The 22,436-nt window shown below is 50.5% G+C and overlaps 1 protein-coding gene across 1 annotated transcript; it reads right to left on the minus strand.

The window, feature by feature from the left end:
- Positions 1–4,463: 4,463 nt before the first annotated feature.
- Positions 4,464–21,854, minus strand: LOC122363529 (the record flags this gene model as incomplete). Its single annotated transcript, XM_043332944.1, has 15 exons — positions 21,772–21,854; positions 20,284–20,432; positions 19,944–20,039; positions 19,073–19,198; positions 18,068–18,352; positions 15,018–15,529; positions 14,205–14,532; positions 11,880–12,687; positions 11,014–11,223; positions 10,570–10,751; positions 7,336–7,941; positions 6,624–6,800; positions 5,927–6,192; positions 5,287–5,535; positions 4,464–4,756 (listed from the first exon to the last, which is right to left on the minus strand). Coding segments are annotated over exons 2-15 (4,282 nt in total), but the record flags the coding sequence as incomplete, so codon positions are not given.
- Between the last annotated feature and the right edge of the window lie 582 nt (positions 21,855–22,436).

Consider the following 22,436-nt stretch of genomic DNA (forward strand, 5'->3'; position numbering starts at 1 on the left):
TCCAGTCAACATGTTCTTGATCTTGCAACTTGTAAATGTCTCATTTGTGTTGATTTAATTTCTTTATTAAATGCTATGTAAAACAAGCAAACATTTTGCAATGAAACACAACACATCAAATGCAATGAATGGTGGGGTTAAGATGAAAATTACTGTAACACTAAAGCACCAGATTTTTCCAAGATTAAATTTGCTCTTTTCCATGTTTTTCAATACTTGGGATCCCAAAAATAATGTTAATAAGTGCAGCAAACAGACATGTGCATGGATCCGAATGATGGATCTATGATCTCAGTGGATGTCGAAGCAAAGTACAGGTTGGGATCTATGATCCCACCGGATCCGGTGTGAAAATACATCTTGAATCTATGACATATGATCTGACGATAAATTAAGAACATGGATCTATGATCTGAGTGGATCCCACCATGTACAGTCTGTCTTAAAAGTACCGCGCAAAGTGACGGTGGATCCATCATGACCGAGGAAGGGCCTACTAAATTTGAGTCACTGAAGCAATTCACATCCTCGTCCATTCCCTAGGTCAATTGGTTCGGTGACTTTCAAATTATAGCAGCCCCTTCCTCAGTCAGGCTTGATGGATCCACCGTCACTTTGCGCGGTACTTTTAAGACAGACTGTACAGCCCTCAGCAGACTGCGTGGTAGGTATTCTTTTTCCGACAAAACTGATAATAATTCAAAAGTCAGGTTATCAGTCGGTCCAAACTCACTGCAAATAGATGCGCCATGCTCCTCCTTCGATTGGGCCTATCAATAAACAAAGCATACGCCTTGTGTGGCAACAAAATGTAAAAGTTCGTTTTGGGGGCAAATATAAACTTTTGGGTTTTGTTGCCAAACTGGATGGAAAATGCATACGATGATAATGCCAATCTAAGCTGCGGAGTCTCGCGCATCTTGCTGTTACGATTTCCGAGTGCCCGATAGCATAGTATTCGCGTTATTCTCGGTTTTGTCAAAAAAAGAATACCTACCACGCAGTCTGCAGAGGGCTGTACCACATTTGAAACCATGTTTTAATGGGTTTCTATGCCAATAAGTGACACAAAACTGTGGATTATGACGTGCGATCACATAAAATCACTAAAACAGAACGTTTGTGAGTTGAAACTTGAAACAAGTTTTTTTTTATATATGTTTTAACCAGGGCTGCGGAGTCGATGGATTTTCGGCGACTCCGACTCCGACTCCGGCTTTCAAAAACCAGCTCCGACTCCGACTCCGACTCCGGGCAGAATTGTCGACTCCGACCGACTCCAACTCCCGACTCTGACTCCGCAGACCTAGCAGGGCTGGCTGCGGAGTCGACAGATTTTCGGTGACCCCGACTCCGACTCCGGCTCGGGTTTCTAAAATCGACTCCGACTCCGACTCCGACTCCGATCACAACTGTCGACTCCGACCGACTCCGACTCCGACTCCGACTCCGCAGCCCTGGTTTTAACAAAAAAAAATAAGTGAGGATCTATGATCTCACTGAATCTCAAGCAAAAAATGAGACTCGGATCTGTGATCCCCATGGATCTCTCGATAAATTACAGAGCTGGATCTATGGTCCCGACGGATCCGAGATCAGGATCCGTGGGATCAGATCCCAGATCCATTTTCTCGGATCCATGCACATGTCTGGCAGCAAATAGGTATCATAATTCATTGAAGTGAAGTTACCTGACCTTGCCTAGCAAATCTGAGTAAACTCAGCCTAATCCAACCTAACCTAACTTAACCAAACTTACCCTGACCATTTTTTTTAGAATGGAGATGCTATTGCTGAGCATATTTATTAGTATGTATATAAGAAATATTTTTAAATGTAGCCTGATGCTCATCATATATTAGTTAAGTTTTAAGCGAAATAGACAAAGAGAATAATATTTCGACCACGGGTCATCATCAGATTCGAATAGGAAAATCGAGCAGCCAGCCAAAGACAACGAACCAAGATCCAGATAGCAAAAATATGCGGTGTAACGTGCCTAATCAGATGACACCCTAAAAGGAGATACACAATATAAATAACAGCAACGGTACAAATAGACATGCCAAATACGTAACTGCCTTCCGCAATGGGTAACGACGGATACAATGCATACCGCGTTGTATCATGTCGCGTACATAGTTACAAATCATACGATGACGAGTATGATAACGGGTAAAGTAGGCGCCACGATGACGTGTTTTTATTCAGCAGCGGTTTTCTATTTCTAATCTCAATGGATTCTGTTATTCTAAGATTTGCTTCGTCCTTACATATGTCCAGAATAGTGATTTCAAATTGCTCATTTTTGGCTTGAATTGTCGCATGCGCCGTCAACATATGATCACCAAGGTCAGTCCCACTCCTTTTGTTTCTAGCATCACCCAAGTGTTCCATAAATCGTGTCCTTATCATGCGTCTAGTTTTTCCAATGTATGTACAATTGCAAAGTTTGCAGGTAATTTGATAGACAACGTTCTTAGTGTGACATTTACCATCCAGTCCTCCGTTACATGTATGGCATACTTTCCGGTCATATCAGGCCCCCAGGAGTTTTCTCTGACAATAACTTTTGATAGAGACAGCTAGAGCGATGAGAACACCTCAGATGTGTTAAGCTCGACGATACGGATCGACTGATATGCAACATGACATTTTCCGGTCAGGCCATGACTTTGACCTGAGGTCACATTTTCAAAATGACCTTACAAGGTTAAATTATAATTCTTTCGACGCGTCTCGACGAGGGGAACACGATGCGCTGGCAAATTAAATGTCGTCTTTTCCCTGAGTCAAAAGTTATTGCAGAAAAATGTTTTTCATAAAACCGCTATTTTTGGAGTTCTTGCCCTCTGGAGGCTAAACCGTTGACCTGAGGTCAAATCTGAGGACATTATGGCGAAATCGCGTTAAAAGAGCTATCGAATGCGCTTTTCCGAGGTCAAATCTGGGGACATTATGGCAAAATAGCATTAAAAGAGCTATCGAATGCGCTTTTCCGCGCCGCTGTAGCTCTATCGGTTCCCAAGTTAGCCGCTGGCAGTTTCCAAAATTGTTGAAATGGACAAAATGTTACCTTTGATGGCCTCTGGCGACCTGGGCCCTGTTTCGCCGGTGACGTAATGGTTTCGCGCGAGCTGACGTAATGTGATGAGGTCACACTACTGACGTTTCGTGTAATCCGTAAGCTGCGTTTGGAACAGAGTTGCTGTCTCGTTGAATGCGTTTGATAACATTTGTCTGATCGCACGGCCGTAAAGATGTTAGCAGCAATATTTGATGACATCACACAGATTGACGGCGTCATGGTTTGTTGATGTTTCCATGGAAACCCAATTTGACACGTGTGATAGCAGCGTGCTGCTATCACCGGTGAAACAGGGCCCCGAGCTTTGACCTGATCTAAAAATGACCGAAGTGTTATTTTTGGCGTTCTTTCGAATGCCGCTTACTGCGTCTCGCTACGTGGCCCAGGAGCCGAGTTAGACGGGGGGGGGGTTCAGAGTTCAGACCCCCCCCCCCTCCCGGCCCGGCGTGGAAGTCGCGGAGCACCGGCCCGGCGCGGGTTAATTGACAGAATATGAAAGCTACCCATGCCGTGCTGCAGCTACTTTGCACCATTAATTGTATTGCTTAGGATAAATGCGTTGGGTATACAGTGGAATCCGACAAAATCGATGGCGCCCGGGCTTCGAGCGAATGGCCGGTGCCTTAAGTGAGTTTGCCTGCCGTGTTCTGCGACCGTGGAAGCTGTCCGAAGTCGCTGTTAGCTGCACTGTCGTATAATCTAACAAGCATTCAACGCACCCACCCGCGCACGAATATGTGATACCTACCTGGAAGACACGCAGGTCAAGTTTTTGGCATGCCTGAATAGCGTGAACCTTAGGTGCGAGGACGAAGGGACTACGATGCCTCACCCGGACGAAGTACGCCTGCATTATACACTGGTATATTTAATGTTTAACGACCAAACAAACAAACGAAGGAAGGGAATCGTAAACTAAGTATCAAACGAACAAGCAAACATTCACGAACAAAAACGCCAAACCCTGAAACAGTGTCAGGCGGTTTTAACTCGCTATTATCGTCGTTGTTCTACGCCACACAAACACCATGACGGCATCCGAAGTCAGATCTGGTTTATTTTTCTCCCCATCGACGGCGGCGGGGCGCCGAAAGGTGGCGCCAGCGGCGATCATGGGGGGGGGGGCCGCAGCGCCTGAGCTGCGGCCGGAGAGAGCGGCCCTGAAGCAGTTCCGCCGGTGTCTGGCGTTGGACTTGCCAGGCATACAGGACACAAAACATAGATAATACATACATAGGTACAAGACATACTCCTCACTTGAACTTTGCCAACCACTGATCGTATGTTAGATCAGGGTTGGCAACGGGACAGAAAACCTTGTTTCGGCTTGGGCCGCCCTTCCCCCGTCTGTGCCCCGTGTCCGCCGTCAGAGCGCCTTTGCACTGGCCGCAGGTGTTGGTGGGCTGCCGGCGCGTGTAGGGCCTCTTGGCGGCGGTGTCGTGGCCGGTGTCCTCGGCCGGGCGACGGCGGGTCTGCGCCTGTCCGACCGTGTCGGCAGGCAGGACGAAGTGGTGCGGTGGGCGGCGGCAGTCCACCCGCACCACCTGCACCTGCATCAGCCGCGGCGCCGGTGCTGGCAGGGCGACTGCGGCGATCGGACGGGCTGGCGGCAGCTGCACGCCCTGGAGAAGAGCTCTCCGCTCCGTCTCCTTCTGGTGCTCGTTGAACCTGGCGGCGAAACAAAAACAAAAATTGAGGGGTTTACTTTATACTGTTGATTGAAATGTTCGTTGGGGTCCTTGTATTCCAGAGCTCCTCTTTTGACGCTCCGATCTCTCAGGATGTCGACTTGCATCCCACCGCCTCATCCCAACTCGGTTCAGCGCATTTAGGGACAGAGTCTGGATGTATCCCGTCAGCATTGGCGTCCTCAGTAGGAAGACCATGCGGTAGATGCGCGCCGGTTTCCCAGTGCGAACAATTTTAATTTTCTGATACTCAGAAGCATTGTGAAACGTAATTGTTACAACACTGAATGCGTGTATTGTTCTGGCTTTAACACTCGCTGATAAATTTAGCAAAATCAGGTAATGAACGGGTCCGGCGCCCCCCCCCCCCCCCAGCAGTAAAGCCGCACACGGGCGAATATGATGGTAGTATTTTTATAACATATCTTACACCATTATTGATGAGAGGATGGACACTGGACATTCTATCAAGTCTCTGCATCTGCAGGATCGAGCGAACATATAACTCACCAGGACGTGAGCGTGTGCTGGTTCAGAGCCGCCAGGTTGACTCCAGTCCGCTGGGTGATTGCGGGACATTTGAGGAGAATGTCCCGCAGGCTGGAGTGGTGGGCCAGGATCTGCGCCCAGCGCGACTGGACCGACCCTCCGCTGCGCCTGGGGTTTCGGTACCGCTCGCAGAGCAGGCGGACGACCGTCTCAGCGAGCCGGTTCAAGTCGGGTCGTTGCGCGGGAACCGCTCCTCGCTTGAGTGAGACTCTGTCAAATAGAAATCCATCATTAAGTTCACTTTCACATGTGTTCTACGAAATTCTACGGAGCACACGTTGGACATACCTTCCAAATTGAAGGTCCCTGACAAGCAGTATGCAAGTTGTGTTTCGTGAAAATCAATAATTAAATTATGTGATGACGTGGACGCGTTTCGTATTTCTTTTTCATTACATCAGCATGTCCAGGTTGTGACTAACATGCGTACAAAATCCTACCAGCATGGACAATATCTCACTTTTATTGCCTTTTAATAAATATGACATAATTTAATAGTTCCAATAATATGCGTGCAAACCCCAATTATTCTGCCCGATGGTGTTTCATTTGAGAACAACGCTTACAATGATAGTCCTATTTTAAAATGCGGGATCCTTACCTCCGTGCGCTGTCCACGCCCGGCACGACACCAGACAGCCGACTGGTCTTCGGCTGTTTAAACCGGCCAGTCGTCAGCCGGTGCTGGTACCGCGGGGAGGCCGCCACCTTGGCTCTGTCGCCGGCGGAGAGCTGGTGCCACAGGTGGACGATGGACTCGGCCTCTTCGTCGGCGACATACCCCCGCGAGCAGTCTAGGCCGACGAGCACCTGCGCCAGGCGGTGGCACTCGGCGTACCCCGGCTGGTGGTCGGGGCCGGTCACGTCCTTAAAACATTCATGGAAAACGAGGGTGTCTGACAAGAGCATGTCACCTTCATGAACACATCAGAACATGCATTTTGTGCACTTACAGTTAAAGCAATTTGATTGTGAGATAAGTTACAACATACCTGGCGAGCCGGGTCGCGGTTCCCGAAACTTGAGGTGGTGGCGGAGCCAGCGACGGTGGGTGGCGCGGTGGCTGTGCCCGGGACGCCGGCAGGGACCGAGCCAGGGGCTCCGGCGGTAGTCGGAGGAGCCGACAGCAGCTGAACGCCGTGCTGAGAACAGACGATTTATCCTTTTATAGCAGACTGGTGTGACCGGGCCGGGATGCATTTACACTCGTGTCAGCCGATATAACTAATTTCATAATTAAGAAGAAAAAAAGATCCCGAGTGAAACAGAAAGGTCGAAGCAACTCGAAGCAGCCGCACCTCCGGAAGACCCTCGGCTGCCCAGTCTGGCGTCAGTGGGATGGCGGGCGACTGAGCGGCGGCCACTACTGCACCAGGGCCGGGTGAGCTGCGTCCCTCCAGGTCCGGCTGTGCGTCAGCTGGTGACCAGCTGGCAGCGTCGACGGCAGGAGGAGCCGGTGGAGGCTGGTTACCATGCTGAAAGTAGAACGGGCGAATTTAGCGCTCAGGGTGATTGGCATGATTAATATGTGCTTGCGCCCGGTGTATAGCTAACTGATGGACCATTCATCCGTTTGAGGTGGAACACACGGGACTATGTAAGCGAGCAATTAGCTGTCTGAATTAACGCTGATTTGCATATCGCTACTGGAAGTGTAACTATGGAAACTTTTGAGGTCGCAGGTGATCACTTCCAATCCTGGGGAGCTTAATGGTTTTATTTGATTGGACTCAAAACGGTCTGAAAGAGCTGAAAGTCCCGTCCTTAGATCAAACGAGGCTGACTACCTACCCGTGAGAGGTTGTGAGCTCTAGCGGCGGCGGGCCACGAGGCTGCAGCTGCGGCGGCTGCGGCTGCAGCGGGCCCCGGAGCAGCAGCTGTGGCGGCTGCAGCAGCAGCGGGCCCCCGAGCCGCAGCGGCAGCGGGCCCCGGAGCTGCAGCGGCAGCAGGCCGCGGGGCTGCAGCGGCAGCAGGCCGCGGGGCTGCAGCGGCAGCAGGCCGCGGGGCTGCAGCAGCAGCGGTAGCGGAGCCCGGTCCTGAAGGTGCAGCTGCGGCGGCTGCAGCAGCAGCGGGCCCCCGAGCCGCAGCGGCAGCAGGCCGCGGGGCTGCAGCGGCAGCAGGCCGCGGGGCTGCAGCAGCAGCGGTAGCGGAGCCCGGTCCTGAAGGTGCAGCTGCGGCGGCTGCAGCAGCAGCGGGCCCCGGAGCTGCGGCGGCGGCCGGGCCCGGAGCTCCAGCGACGGCGGCTGCGGCTGCAGCGGCGGCGGAGCCCGGAGCTGCAGCGGCGGCGGGACTCTGAGGTCCGGCGGCGGGATTCTGAGGCCCAGCGTCGGCGGGACTCTGAGGCCCAGCGTCGGCGGGACTCTGAGGCCCAGCGTCGGCGGGACTCTGAGGCCCAGCGTCGGCGGGACTCTGAGGCCCAGCGTCGGCGGGACTCTGAGGCCCAGCGTTGGCGGGACTCTGAGGCCCAGCGTCGGCGGGACTCTGAGGCCCAGCGTCGGCGGGACTCTGAGGCCCAGCGTCGGCGGAGCTGGGGACTCGGGCGGTAGCGGGTCCCTGAGGTCCGGCGGCGGCGAGGCTGGGGACTCCGACGGGAGCGGCCGGGAGAGGCGTCTGAAGCTGAAACACAAGCGATGTAGTCATGAGCTCAGTATGTTTCGCGATCCTAAGTTACCTGTACACCTATGAAATAAGTTATATGCTTGCTTCATTTGGGATGCAGAAAGTAATAGGGTAAATAACATCCATCAAAGGGTGCAGTATATCGCAAAATTGAAGTAGTTGCATTTAGCTTTAATTTTTAATCATATTGTTATGTTTTGGGTAGTGGGTGTGTTGATAGTCGCAGATTCGCGTTAGACAAAGATAAAAAGTGGCGCGAGCATGCCAAAACACTAGCCCTGCAGTTGGTTTTGCGTAAAAATGCGATTTGACGAGGCTCGGGCAGGTCGAAGTTACAGCGAAAAAGTCGCAGTCGACGGTGCAGCCACCTACATGCCAATAACGGGCACTATCATATCGTGATAATTGGGGTAGTTTCAAATGAGAAATGACTTCTATTTTTGTTCAAACTGCTTTAGAAGAAATAAAACAATTCGGAAACATACATTTTTCCCAAATATCGCGTTCCATTTTTTCCTGTTGAGTTGTTAGGAAAGTGGTAAATTTCAAGGTTGACGGCTAAAAAACGAAACAGGAGGAACAGAGCAGGAATCACCAAGACGTGTGCCGCGCCGATGTTGTAGCCTGTAGATAAGGGGTGAGCAACAGAACCAGCATACCTAACGATTTTGATTAGTGATAGAAATTTTTCTCTAAATGAAAGACTATTAGTAACTCAGGCAAGCCTTCTAATATAGGTATCAACAGGGTTGCGGTAAAAGGTACAATCGATGGCACATTACAATTATTCTGAGTTGGGAAACAACACTCTTCAGATACCTACCATCAACAACGTCACTATCTCCTATATGGGAGCTATATCATCTGATTCCAGCGCTCTGAAAACAAACAGGTTATCACCAAAAATATCTGTATTAGCGCCTACCGATACATGCTGAATGACGCTATCAATACCCGACATTTGTAAAAGGTGATTCGCCACACAGATCGCCGGCGTCTGAGGGGTTGAATCAGTGAGCCGGATTGCCAGCGACTCACCGCTGAACTACCGGGCATAACAAAACGGACGATGCGACATGACTCAGAGATCATCACAGACGCAACGATTAATGTAACCGAAGGCCATCTGATCTCGTGCGGAACCCTCGTTCAGATACGTAATATCGCTATCTGCCACCTCGCGGTTCCCTTGTCAAGCCGAACTCATAGGCGACGGAACGGGGAGGGCACCGTGCCCCCTTTGATTTTGGCATTTTAACATTAGCCCTATGGGCGTTGCATAGAAAGAATATGGGACCAAAAGTCGGCAGTGCCCCCCTTAATTGAAGGTATTCCGCCGCTACTGGCCGAACTGATGACACGCAATGGCCAGTCAGTCACAGCTCAGCTTCCTGCGGAACAGGAAGACACATTCAGTGAGAGTCGGTGGTCATTGACTGTGTCAATATTATTGACACGGTGACTAAAGAACGGTTATATTGCGCCAATAATGTTGCCAGTAGCAGCACCACCAATCTTTTGAACTAAAATCACTTGCTATCGGTGAAAAGAAACCTTCTAGCTATTTTTTCAAGCAATACGCGAAATAGAGGGGATTAGAAAACCGAAAACCCAAATATTAGCACTAGATTACATCGATCTAAAATTTTGGCCAACATTTTTAAAGCATACATCAGAGGAGCTGTTGGCGGCTTACCGTCGCGTCTGTGATGATCTCTGAGTCATGTCGCATCGTCCGTTTTGTTATGCCCGGTAGTTCAGCGGTGAGTCGCTGGCAATCCGGCTCACTGATTCAACCCCTCAGACGCCGGCGGTCTGTGTGGCGAATCACCTTTTACAAATGTCGGGTATTGATAGCGTCATTCAGCATATATCGGTAGGCGCTAATACAGATATTTGGTGATAACCTGTTTGTTTTCAGGGCGCTGGAATCAGATGATATAGCTCCCATATAGGAGATAGTGACGTTGTTGATGGTAGGTATCTGAAGAGTGTTGTTTCCCAACTCAGAATAATTGTAATGTGCCATCGATTGTACCTTTTACCGCAACCCTGTCGATACCTATATTAGAAGGCTTGCCTGAGTCTGAGTCTTTCATTTAGAGAAAAATATCTATCACTAATCAAAATCGTTAGGTATGCTGGTTCTGTTGCTCACCCCTTATTTACAGGCTACAGCATCGGCGCGGCACACGTCTTGGTGATTCCTGCTCTGTTCCTCCTGTTTCGTTTTTTAGCCGTCAACCTTGAAAATTACCACTTTCCTAACAACTCAACAGGAAAAAATGGAACGCGATATTTGGGAAAAATGTATGTTTCCGAATTGTTTTATTTCTTCTCAAGCAGTTTGAACAAAAATAGAAGTCATTTCTCATTTGAAACTACCCCAATTATCACGATATGATAGTGCCCGTTATTGGCAATGTAGGTGGCAGCACCGTCGACTGCGACTTTTTCGCTGTAACTTCGACCTGCACGAGCCTCGTCAAATCGCATTTTTACGCAAAACCAACTGCAGGGCTAGTGTTTTGGCATGCTCGCGCCACTTTATATCTTTGTCTAACGCGAATCTGTGAGAAAAACCCCTCTGTCGACACACCCTCCGGCACTCTTTAATTAACTTACTGGCATTTCGAGACCATCGTACGCGTCGGTCACGAAGATGTCCTCGACGTCCTCGAATCCCTCGTCGAGGTCATCGCCAACATCGTCATCCTCGCCGTGCTGCGTGTCGGGGTCACCCACCCTGTACTCGTCGAGCCTACGGCCCGTCTGTCCGTACAGGTAGGCGACCCCGACGAGCTCACCTGAATGTAAACAGAAGCATGTGTGAAACATTATGTTTCACGACTTGTGACAACTTGACACGTCTTGGTACGTAAGTTCGTTTTATGTATATAGGTATTAGGTAGTAAATAATTTTAGCTGATCGGTTGTCGCGGCAGCGGCAACCTTTTCATAAGTTCAAATTCAATGGAGGCTAGCGGACTTAACTGCATTCGATCATTGGCATTAGTTGGCAGTTTTTGTACTGTATAATTTGTGTGACTGTAGCATGCGACTTTTTACCCGTGTATCGAAGAGGCTCGCTTCTGGTGACTAGGTCCCTCTTGAGCACCCTCTGCGACAGGTCGTTGACGGCTGCCCGTATCCGGCCGTCGTAGCACCGGACCTCGCGGGCGCTGTCCTGTCCGATCGCCGCCAGGTGACGATCCGCGTTCCATCTAACCAGACCCTCGATCAGGAAGGCCTGGAAGTGGAGGTCGCTGGCTGTAGTCCCTGGAAAAGAATAGAATTAAGTATTAATGAGATACAGGATAAAGTGCTTAGCTTAACCCTATTCCAGAAGGCTTTCGACCACCCTTCAGGTTTCTATTGTGTCATTGCCAAGCGATGTTAGATAATTAGTTCATATTGTGACGTTTCGTGAATATTCATTGCGCACAATCTGGCAAAAAGGTCGCCGGGTCAGGTCAGGTAACCTTTGTTGTATCGGCTTTGTTGACTCCGCTTCAGAAAATTATGCACGCTAGAGTTCGAGGTTTTCGCGAATGGTTTTACTCTCCCAGGGGTTTAGTGGGGTATCAGTTATGTGCAATATATAACTTACAGGTCATCTTAGGAGCTAGATGTCGTTTCGAACGTTGTCGCGAAGTAGCAGTCCATGATAAGGAAATTAGATATCTGCACATGGCGCAAACCTACTCGCCTGGTCAAGATGCATCGTTTTATGTGACACGATGATATTGGTTTGACCTGACCTCAACCTGAGGTTCAATTTCAAATTGACCGGTGAAGGTCATCACGCATTTGTTTCACATTGCTCCAACGAGAGTTTATGTCTCCATGTTCTTAGTTCAAAAGTTACATCCCAAGAAAGATTCCGTGAAATAGACATCTCTTTTCATTTAGTTAACACTTTTATATATACTTACCGGGGATGAACCTCACGAGATGGCTGTGGAAGCTCTCCGTGGAGGTGGTGCCGCGAGCTGTCCGGAAACAGCTAAGCTGCACGCCGCCCTTCATCAGGGTGCCGGTGACACGGTGCAGGGGCACCCCCGGTACGTCCTGCAGGCAGGCGACGTGCCGCTTTTGCTGCTCCCAGATGGTCCAGATCCGAGACTGGTCGAGCAGCGGCAGGCCCATGCTGTCGACACCCGCCGGGCCGGACAGCAGGCGGAGCAGCTCGTCGATGGCGCGGGTGGTGACCTCCACACCACGGGTCCGGCGGCGGCAGTGGCGCTGGTGCTCCGCCTTGGTCACCGCCCGGTGGACGACCTCATCGCTGAGGTTTGTGATCCCGGTCGCCGCCAGCTCCTGCCGCTTCGCCCGGATGAGGGCCGCCAGGTCTCCTGGGTCAGTCTCGAAAATGGCGGCCGAGAGACGACTCATCAGGAGCCCGTATAGCTGGTGAGCGTCGGTGGTGACGCCCGCCGCCAGTCGCCGCATAAAATGCCAGGCGTCGAGGCGCACGGGCATGCCCTCCCAGCCGGGAAAGGCGTGCAGCGCAGGGGCCGGCGTCGTCTGGGTGGCACCGCAGCAGTCGCGGTCCACATACAGGACCCGCGGCGGCATCACTTTCGCGTCGCGGTAGCGCGCCACCAGGCCTCTGCCCATGTCCAGGAGGCCTGCGCCCTCGGTGGCGGTGAGAACGCAGTTCAGCACCAGGCCGTGCTCGTTGGTGACGTTGGTGGCCCAGCGAGCGGTATTTGCTGCAGCACCGGCGAGCTTCTTGGCCACCTGCGGAACAGGCATTTGTGAGCATATTTAAAAAAGTTTAATACTTGTAAAAGGCGGTGTGCCTCAGAACGACGGTTTATTATTCCCCACTCACACACATATTCGAGCGCTACCAGTGCTGCCAGAGGACTCCCAGACTCTCCCCTACGAGGCCCCGGCCTGTTCCCCAGATGTTCAGGGGAAGGGTTGGCGGTCTCGGCGTCCCAGCCGTTTGCCGACCGCCTAGCCTATAAGCGACACGCTAGACGCCAAGCCAATCCACCCACTACAATACTTTAACCAAACAAGTCGGTGACGTGTCTTACGGCCTTAGAATATAATACGGCAATCGTAGGGGTAGGACCAAATATGAAATAAGTGAATTAATCAAGACATGCGACATGCGTATATGTATTATATCACTTCCTATAAAAAGTTTGCAAACAATATCACTGGTCGATGTAGCTCTTCTTACTTAACCCTCGCCCGCACATGGGGGGGGGGTTGCCACCCCCCCCCCAGGTAGTCTTTCTGCTCTGCACTCAACATTTTTAGCGCTAGAAGGCTGATTTTTCGTATAGCTGCTCCTCTATCCTTTCTTGATGTCCACTGAAAATTTCAAGTTTCTCTGATTTTTGGTTTCGGAGATATGACCTTGTTTTTCAGGTCATGTCATGACCCAAATGGCCAATTCTCAACATCTTGCGATTGCCATGGGCCTTGCGAGCTTTTGACACCCTGATTTCGGCCTTTTTTGCCAGTCTTACCTCCCACCTATCATGGAACATGTTGTTCGGCGATGTACAGGGGTCAAGGTCAGGGTCAAGGTCAACCTAGGTCATCTAAGATAATTGCGTTTTAGGCAAGCTGCATTTACTTTTTTTGAATTTTTTTTTACTGCATTTTTGGTAAAAGCTTCTCAGAGCATGATTTCATGTAATATGGACCCAAAAACAATCGGTGCACACATCAGTATACACACAGACACACACAGTCATACAAACACATATAATTGACCTTGACCTAACTTGACCTGAAATGACCTCAGCCGCAAAATTCTGGTCGTGTAGTGTGACAAAGAGGTTCTAGCTGGCCTGGCACCAGAAAACAGCATAGTCATCGGTATTTGATAAGCAGCGCACTTGATATCCAATGGTGACCCAAAACAGCAACATTTTTTAGTTTGACCTGACCTGGAAGGTCAATGACTGACCTGAGAAGGTAAAACTGGGTATCATTGGATTCGTCTCTTCCCAAAGAATCTTTTTGGTCTTTACCGCTAAGCTCTATCTCCAACAGGAACGAAATGGCGCGGGGGGTGCCAACCACCCCCCCCCCCATGTGCGTTCTAGGATGGGAAAATGGCATGTGCGGGCGAGGGTTAAGGTTTGGCTATTAAATGCAACTGAGTGTAAGTGATCGTATGCGTACAAGTTTTTCTTGGATTGACTCACATTCGACTCCTTGCGGCCCTATGCAGTTCCATTATAATGCATCATGTGGCTTCACAGGACAAATATAATGGCGTACGCTCATACCTTGCGGGTCGAGTCCATTTTCAGGATCTCTCCGAACACGCTGGTGATTGCCGCTAGATATTCCTGATGTCTGGTGAGGGCATCTTGTAAGTATACCCGCATCAGCCAGCGCGCACTGGGTACCACCGGGTGCGGCGGCGGCGGCGCGAAGGGCAGCTCCCATCCATCAAAGGCCGCCGATCGCATGGCGCAGTCGCCCAAGTACCTCAGTGTGTGGCTGAGGTACTCCTCCCCGACCTGCTCGGCGATTTTCTTCTGGAGCTGGGCCGGGCTGTTGCCCAGTCCCCGCTCCCGAAGCAGCCGGATCACCGCTTTGTCGCACGTCAGTCTGAAACAAATCATGCATTAGTAAATTTATGCACCATTTACGATTGCCTTGCAGCGTTTCGCCTCGTGGGCAGTTCGCTAATCTGCGCATGTATTGAACGTTTGACGCAGCCGGGTAGCGATAGGCCTATAGCCAGCCCTTATCACTTTTCTGACCGGTGTTGTCCTGTCCCCTAGCGGCCAGTTGTGCACCTGTGTTTCGATTGCCACACGGGAGTGTCGCCAGAGTGGCGGCCCAACCGGCATTCGGCGGCCTTTGTGACGCTGAATTGTATGACATTGGCTCAGCGTAAGCTCTAGCAAGGACCGATTCGGAGAACAGCGCCGCTCATTTTCCGACGAAATTAGAACATCTTCAGGGGCACAGTAGTAAGGTTATTAGGTATGCACGTATTAGACATAAGGAACGCATTTTTGTACAAGTATTCATACATCGTAGTTATTCCCTTAGTATCCGTAGCATTTATACCCAGCACCAATGCTTACTTGTAGGTCAGCACAGCTGGGAACTGCCGCTGTCTGGCTAGATCCAGCTGTCTGATGAGGCGGTGGTCCCACGCAGTGTAGACCTTCTGGGGCCGGCACTGGGGACAGGTTAGGCGCTCTGTGGCCATCCAGTAGCCGAGCTCCAGGTCGACGACCTTCCTCAGGCGACTGTGCAGACCGAAGCTGTTAAGCAAAGTGCCGCACTCGGGGCACGACAGCAGCACGCCCCAGAAGCGCCGTGGCAGCCACAGAAATAGTGGTACTCCAAAGTACCGATCGGGGCCGGGCGGTGCCTGGTTGGCCACCAGCGGAGGTGGCGGCGGCCGGCACCAGAGCTCGGTCAGCCCGGCCCGCAGTTCGGCGTGAGTCCGTCCGCCGTGGGTGACGGTGCGGAACAGTCCGCCGATCCATGACTGCTCCCAGGGCGACAGGTAGCTGGCCCAGCCGTAGGGCAGAACGGGAGCGCGGGCGCCTTCATTCCCGCGTGGATGCAGCGGGTTCGATGGTGCCACCTGTGAAAGTTTTTTTTTTCTTCAAATAATTCATGTGGTATCTATTGGACGGACCGAAACGCGTGCACGCTACCCAATCGACAATGGAATGACTAAGACCGTAGTGCACTGTCCTATCAATCACCCAAACAACATAAAGTTACTGAAGAAGAAAAAACGTTGCGCTTAAGTCATCATCAACTACGCCAGAATCCAACATTTGGTACGCATGTGCCGGCGCTTGCGACGTTTGAGAACATAATTTCTATTTTCAAAACTAAAAATGGTCTGAGTGAATCAAAGGGTCACTGGCGGATCCAAGGATGGGGGGCATTTGGGCCAAATGCCCCCCCCCCCCGCAGAGCCCGAAATTGACGAATATTTGCGGTTTTTGAAGGATAAAACGAAACCTAAACAACTTTCATTTGGAAAAGTGTGTTTTAAACTGCGCAGCAGTGCGCAAGGAACCGAAATCCGATGAGTTTTTGGAATTTGGATACACTTTTTTGGGGATATGCCCCCCCCTTCAAAAAATCAAACAGGCTGACTACATACCCGCGAGAGGTTGTGAGCTGCAGCGGCGGCGGAGCCCGGAGCTGCGGCGGCTGCGGCGGCAGCGGGCCCCGGAGCAGCAGCTGTGGCGGCTGCAGCAGCAGCGGGCCCCCGAGCCGCAGCGGCAGCGGGCCCCGGAGCTGCAGCGGCAGCAGCAGCGGTAGCGGAGCCCGGTCCTGAAGGTGCAGCTGCGGCGGCTGCAGCAGCAGCGGTAGCGGAGCCCGGTCCTGAAGGTGCAGCTGCGGCGGCTGCAGCAGCAGCGGGCCCCGGAGCTGCAGCGGTGGCGGCTGCGGCGGCAGCGGGGCTGGGAGCCCCGGCGGTGGCGGTGGCAGAGGCAGGAGTCGGCCGAGACTGAAACCAGATAACAAATCATGTGTTCAGATAACAACCAGTAAAACGCCTTTTGAGGCGACTAACGGAGCAAGCGAGAGGGTGAGGGGCACGTGTGAAATTTCGAGGGGGTACCTCCAACTGACTTGTGCACGGCGGCACCCTACTAACCGGTCTCTAGCGATGTGCCAAATTAGAGCACAATCGGCCCAGCCGTTCTCGAGATCTGGAAGCGGCACCCTGCACGTGCGCACGTGCAAAGTGGGTCCTAACTGACTTGTGCACGGCACCCTACTAACTGGTCCCTAGCCGTGTACCAAATTTGAGCGCCATCGGTCGGTCCAGCCGTTCTCAAGATCTGGAAACGACCCCTGCACGTGCGCACGTGCAGCAGCACCCCAACTCTGGCACATGGATATGCATTGCCAAGTGGGTGCCTACCTACATGCCAACTTTTAGCGCAATCGGCCGAGTAGTTACCGAGATACCGTAGTTTCGTGCAACTTTGGCCACCAAGGGCAACTTTGGCCCACGCCTGGAAAAGGGGTGACCTCTATCCAGACCATGTTGCTTAACATTGTACATAAACAGATGACTTAATTATTGAGGCTCAACGAAAAAAGTGGGCCAAAGTTGCACGAAGCTACGGTATTGCAACTATTACAAAACGGACACCTCTTCTTTTTGCACGTGGCACCTACATAAGGGATCATCCACATGCATCTAATGGCCATCTCGATTTTCGTGATTGGTTGTCTGGGATCCATGCCCATGTCTGCTTGGAAGAAGGAATGAAGCTACCCTACAAAAATTACCGCAGGTAAATCGGTCAAGTGGTTGCTGAGATATAAGCCTCGCAAAACCGTCCGCACGGCCGGCCGGCCGGCCGCTCATACCCAGAAATTTCCGTTAATCTACGAAAGACTCCGCTCGCTTCGCTCGCTCCGTAATCATGTTTTGGCAGCAAAGAACAAGGAATGCCCACACAATGAGGTACTCTAAGAGCAAACAACACAAGTGAACAGCCAGTTTGGGTAGCAATGACATATTATCTTGAATTGGAGGATCAAAAGCATGCGATAGCATGCCTTTGTATCCGGAAATTCCCATTGGTGGGTCGCTGAAAAAAAGTTCGGCTGAACCTGTTTGTCAGTGAGTGAGTATGTGAGTGAGTTTGTCCAAGCTTTTTTGGACCTGGAGTCAAAATGGGTGGACCGATCGGGACGAAAGTGGGACCGTTTGATTCGTCTCCGGCGAGGTAAACTTTTGGTGCTGGCCTCGATTCGCTCGGTGCTTCGTGGCACATGCTATTCCGCTTCAAAGTTTCGGTGACACGAAATTTTTTGTCAAGGCTTCAGGTCAACCCGAGGTCACGGGCAAAGCCATACTGGCGGGACACATCGGTAACACCTTGAACCAGTTTCCAGGGGGGTCACCGTCTACGAGGGGTGCAGGCTGCACGTGCTGGGGTCGGAAAACCGTTTTGACTTGACTTTTTGAAAACCGGTTTTTGAAGAATAAAACGAAACCTAAACAACTTTTATTTGGAAAAGTGTGTTTTAAACTGCGCAGAAGTGCGCAAGGAACCGAAATCCGATGAGTTTTTGGAATTTGGATACACTTTTTTGGGGATATGCCCCCCCCCCCTTCAAAAAATCAAACAGGCTGACTACATACCCGCGAGAGGTTGTGAGCTGCAGCGGCGGCGGAGCCCGGAGCTGCGGCGGCTGCGGCGGCTGCGGGCCCCGGAGCTGCAGCGGCAGCAGCAGCGGTAGCGGAGCCCGGTCCTGAAGGTGCAGCTGCGGCGGCTGCAGCAGCAGCGGTAGCGGAGCCCGGTCCTGAAGGTGCAGCTGCGGCGGCTGCAGCAGCAGCGGGCCCCGGAGCTGCAGCGGTGGCGGCTGCGGCGGCAGCGGGGCTGGGAGCCCCGGCGGTGGCGGTGGCAGAGGCAGGAGTCGGCCGAGACTGAAACCAGATAACAAATCATGTGTTCAGATAACAACCAGTAAAACGCCTTTTGAGGCGACTAACGGAGCAAGCGAGAGGGTGAGGGGCACGTGTGAAATTTCGAGGGGGTACCTCCAACTGACTTGTGCACGGCGGCACCCTACTAACCGGTCTCTAGCGATGTGCCAAATTAGAGCACAATCGGCCCAGCCGTTCTCGAGATCTGGAAGCGGCACCCTGCACGTGCGCACGTGCAAAATGGGTCCAAACTGACTTGTGCACGGCACCCTACTAACTGGTCCCTAGCCGTGTACCAAATTTGAGCGCCATCGGTCGGTCCAGCCGTTCTCAAGATCTGGAAACGACCCCTGCACGTGCGCACGTGCAGCAGCACCCCAACTCTGGCACATGGATATGCATTGCCAAGTGGGTGCCTACCTACATGCCAACTTTTAGCGCAATCGGCCGAGTAGTTACCGAGATACCGTAGTTTCGTGCAACTTTGGTCACCAAGGGCAACTTTGGCCCACGCCTGGAAAAGGGGTGACCTCTATCCAGACCATGTTGCTTAACATTGTTTCCGTTAATCTACGAAAGACTCTGCTCGCTTCGCTCGCTCCGTAATCATGTTTTGGCAGCAAAGAACAAGAAATGCCCACACAATGAGGTACTCTAAGAGCAAACAACACAAGTGAACAGCCAGTTTGGGTGGCAATGACATATTATGTTTATAATTACCTGGCCTGCAGCATGCCGCTCAAGCTGCAGATTGGGCTGGATGTTGGGGCGCTGCCTCAGCTCCGCCAGACGGCCGGACTCAACATATTGCCGGATCCGCTGGATCCCAGCCCTGTCATGGGGGTCCTAGAGCATGGGTTGGATGCAGCTCAGCGTACTGAATTCAGCCACCATCATGACCATCATGCTCTAAGTATGCAGCCCAAGCAAAGCATTTGCAAAACCAAGGAAATAAAAATGTCATGAAAAGCAGTGAGGTTAACAATAAATGGGATAAAACAAACTTGTGAACATAAGTTAACCAGCCACCACACCATTGCACTGTTGTGTTAGCTCGCAAGCACCAGCACTAAGCCTGGGGACCTGTGCCACAACACAGCACACCTTTAGAAGTAATAGGTACAACTCTCAGCCCAGGACACCACAGATGTACTCAAAATACTATACTGTGCTATTGTCCAAGCCATCCACCACCCCAAAAAAAAAAAACAGCAAAACAGCAAAACAGTGACATGTCCAACACCAAGCAAATAAATTAGTCAGAAATAGTGATTAGAAGCATCAAATAGGACCACCCAGTCACAGCTGACATTCTAGTGAGGATGCAAGAATGGTGCATGATGACCGGGGCTCTGAAAAGAATGAGACCTAGTTACTCACTGAAAAATGGTGCACTGTTATGGTATGCGTATTGAGCAGGATTCTCTTAAAAAAAATAATTTAATCAAACACATGTGAACATGAGTTCATAAGGGCTTTCTCATACTCTATGGTGTATGTTTGCATCCCTGTACTAAAAAGAAGTCATTTAAAACCACAAGTATATGGGAACTAGGCATCAAGAAGTTCTCCATGAATTGTCTGCTCTTACCCTGTGCAGTCCACAGGTACAGCCTCTTTGCAGCGCAGCCACCCCCCGGAAGGTCAGCGGCTGCTGGCTGCCGCACTGCCGTGGGCATTTTTGGACCTGAAACACAAATACAATCATTTATTATGTTAATGATAATACATACCAATTACCATAGACCTCTGTATACCTCTGACTAAGAAGACTAAGATAAGAGACTAAGAAAATGTCGATTTTTCGGAAAGTTAACAATTGATGGTAGGCGATCTAAGCTCCATATGTCTCCAACTCACCTGTTATACAGCTCAAGGAAGCTTGGCTTTCTAGGAGTAACTGAAAAGATATAAGCTACTCATCAACTCACCTTATTGTATAGCTCCAGAACATTCTTGGGCTGTCTGGGACCAGGCCTGCTGCCCAAGTCAGGCGTCCAATGCCCCTGGTCCGCAAACCTCCGCAGGCGCTGGAGCCAGATGTCTTTTCCGAAGGCCTTGTGGCTCTTGACCATTTTCACTGTCGGCAGTATTGAAGTGTTTTAGAGGGCCTTCAAATTAAATTAACATGTTTAAGGTTTAGTTTTAAGTTGAAAAACGAGATGGGTATTTCGGAAAATGTTTGCTTGAACTTGCTATACCTACTCTGTTCCATTTCAAGTTTGCAGCCGAAGCGCCCTGCTGAAAGCAGTGCGTGATTTCTGTGTATACAGCTCTTAACATTTTAAGACGCAAATTTGAGCGGAGGAGCGATCTGCCGAAGAAACTCCGACTGCAAGCTTGATATGGAACAGACTATAGTAGCTATAAAATCATGCTCAATATGTATGTGAACAGTGCACTGGTTTTCAGCATCAATTCTATGTTTTTTTCAGTCTTCGGTCATACCTTACCATCATCACAATTCACAATTATGGTACACAGTATCTAATAGAATAGGTAGGTACCAACGTTGATGTGATAGAAATGAAACTGAATTGGGGCCCTTTACCCACTTCCTTCAACTTAAATATAAGTTGAAAGCATATGAACATTTAAATTGAAGGCCTCACAAAACACCCAAACCCTACTACACATATACATGCATAATCATTACCCATACGGCGAATAAATGTTCGACCTACACTGAAGTGGCGCTATACGGCCCACTCAATATACCCTGATACGGCCTTGGCGCTATACGTGCGCCAGACTCAGGTGCTTTGTTCAGCCAACAGCCTTGCCACAGCCTTGGTTCAGCCTGTTTACATTTTGCGACCTCCCGTCAGGGATCTACCGATACGATAGGAGCTAATAGATTCAGTAGAATACACATCTCCAGCATCTCCAGGACCTCCGTCTAAAGCTCCGTAGAGAAATCCCCAGTTCCACCAGACTCGAAACAAGTAGATCACTGGTTCTGCCCTCTGATTGGTCGAGAGACTGCAACGCACACTCCCCAGCATAGAAAGCTATCACCGACCACAGAGACTTCAACTGATACATCCCCATCACAAGAAGGGAACCATAGCTTTCGCGTGAAATATCTCCCGACGGAATTAACGGAGGGCGACGATATTGACTCAGTGTGCTCTTGGATGGTCTTAGTTGAGAATGAGTGGCTTATATGTAGCCGGAATGCATAGCAAAATCTTTTCTTTCTCCTTCCCTCTTCCCCTTTGGAGTTCCCCGCCAGCAACACGAATGTTCCCAGCTTTGGCGCTCGTGCGCTGGATCGTGTTGCTTCGAGTGGAGATGCCGCCAGCCAATCACGTTGCTTCGATTGGAATAGCGGCAGCCAATCACGTGCAAGCATTGAGTGGAGTCTCCTGGTAGAAAAATGCTCTACCGTTTCCGGGGCGTATTCGCCCAATACGTACACTGAGCTGAGAAGACCGCCAGGCTCTTCGGATACCGGTAGAGCCTGGAGTGGGCACTCGCTGCTTATTTCAGTTATGGCCTTGATTTCAGTGACGTTTGACAAAATTACTGGGTTGAGATAGTTATGTTTAACGAGAAGTTTTAAGCAATGAAACTATTATTTACAAATAGTACGTACCTATAAATTTAATAACGGACACAAGTGTGGGAAAGTTCACAGCTTACTGAATATAGAGGCGCAAACGTCACAGTCCTCGTTCAGCGTCCAATTAATTTTTTGCGTTAGGAGACCCAAGGCTGAGTAACAAACTCCGTAAGGTTTTGTTTTCATTTGGTTTTATAAATGTTTTTTTGCATTATCGAAGCACAGTTCGGTGAAATTCGTTTTTATTAGTTGGTCAGGTAGGTATGGCATTGACCGACCCACCTTGCCTGGAAATGCCATATTAATGTTCATAGTTAGCATAATAAAGGTGAGACCAAGCCGTGAATATCCTCTCCGATGCACCCTCATTTTTATTACCTATATTTCACTGAGTTCAATGCAAATGTATTGGAAGAAAATCGTTCATATTTATGTTTCCTCTCGTTTCATAAGGCGTTCATATTTGGTTCCTTTTGTTTCATAACAATAAGGTATTACACAGTGGCTATTTATTTAGAA

This window comes from Amphibalanus amphitrite, unplaced genomic scaffold (assembly GCF_019059575.1).
Source record: "Amphibalanus amphitrite isolate SeventyFive unplaced genomic scaffold, NRLGWU_Aamphi_draft 000625F_arrow, whole genome shotgun sequence".
NCBI classification, from domain to species: Eukaryota; Metazoa; Arthropoda; class Thecostraca; order Balanomorpha; family Balanidae; genus Amphibalanus; species Amphibalanus amphitrite.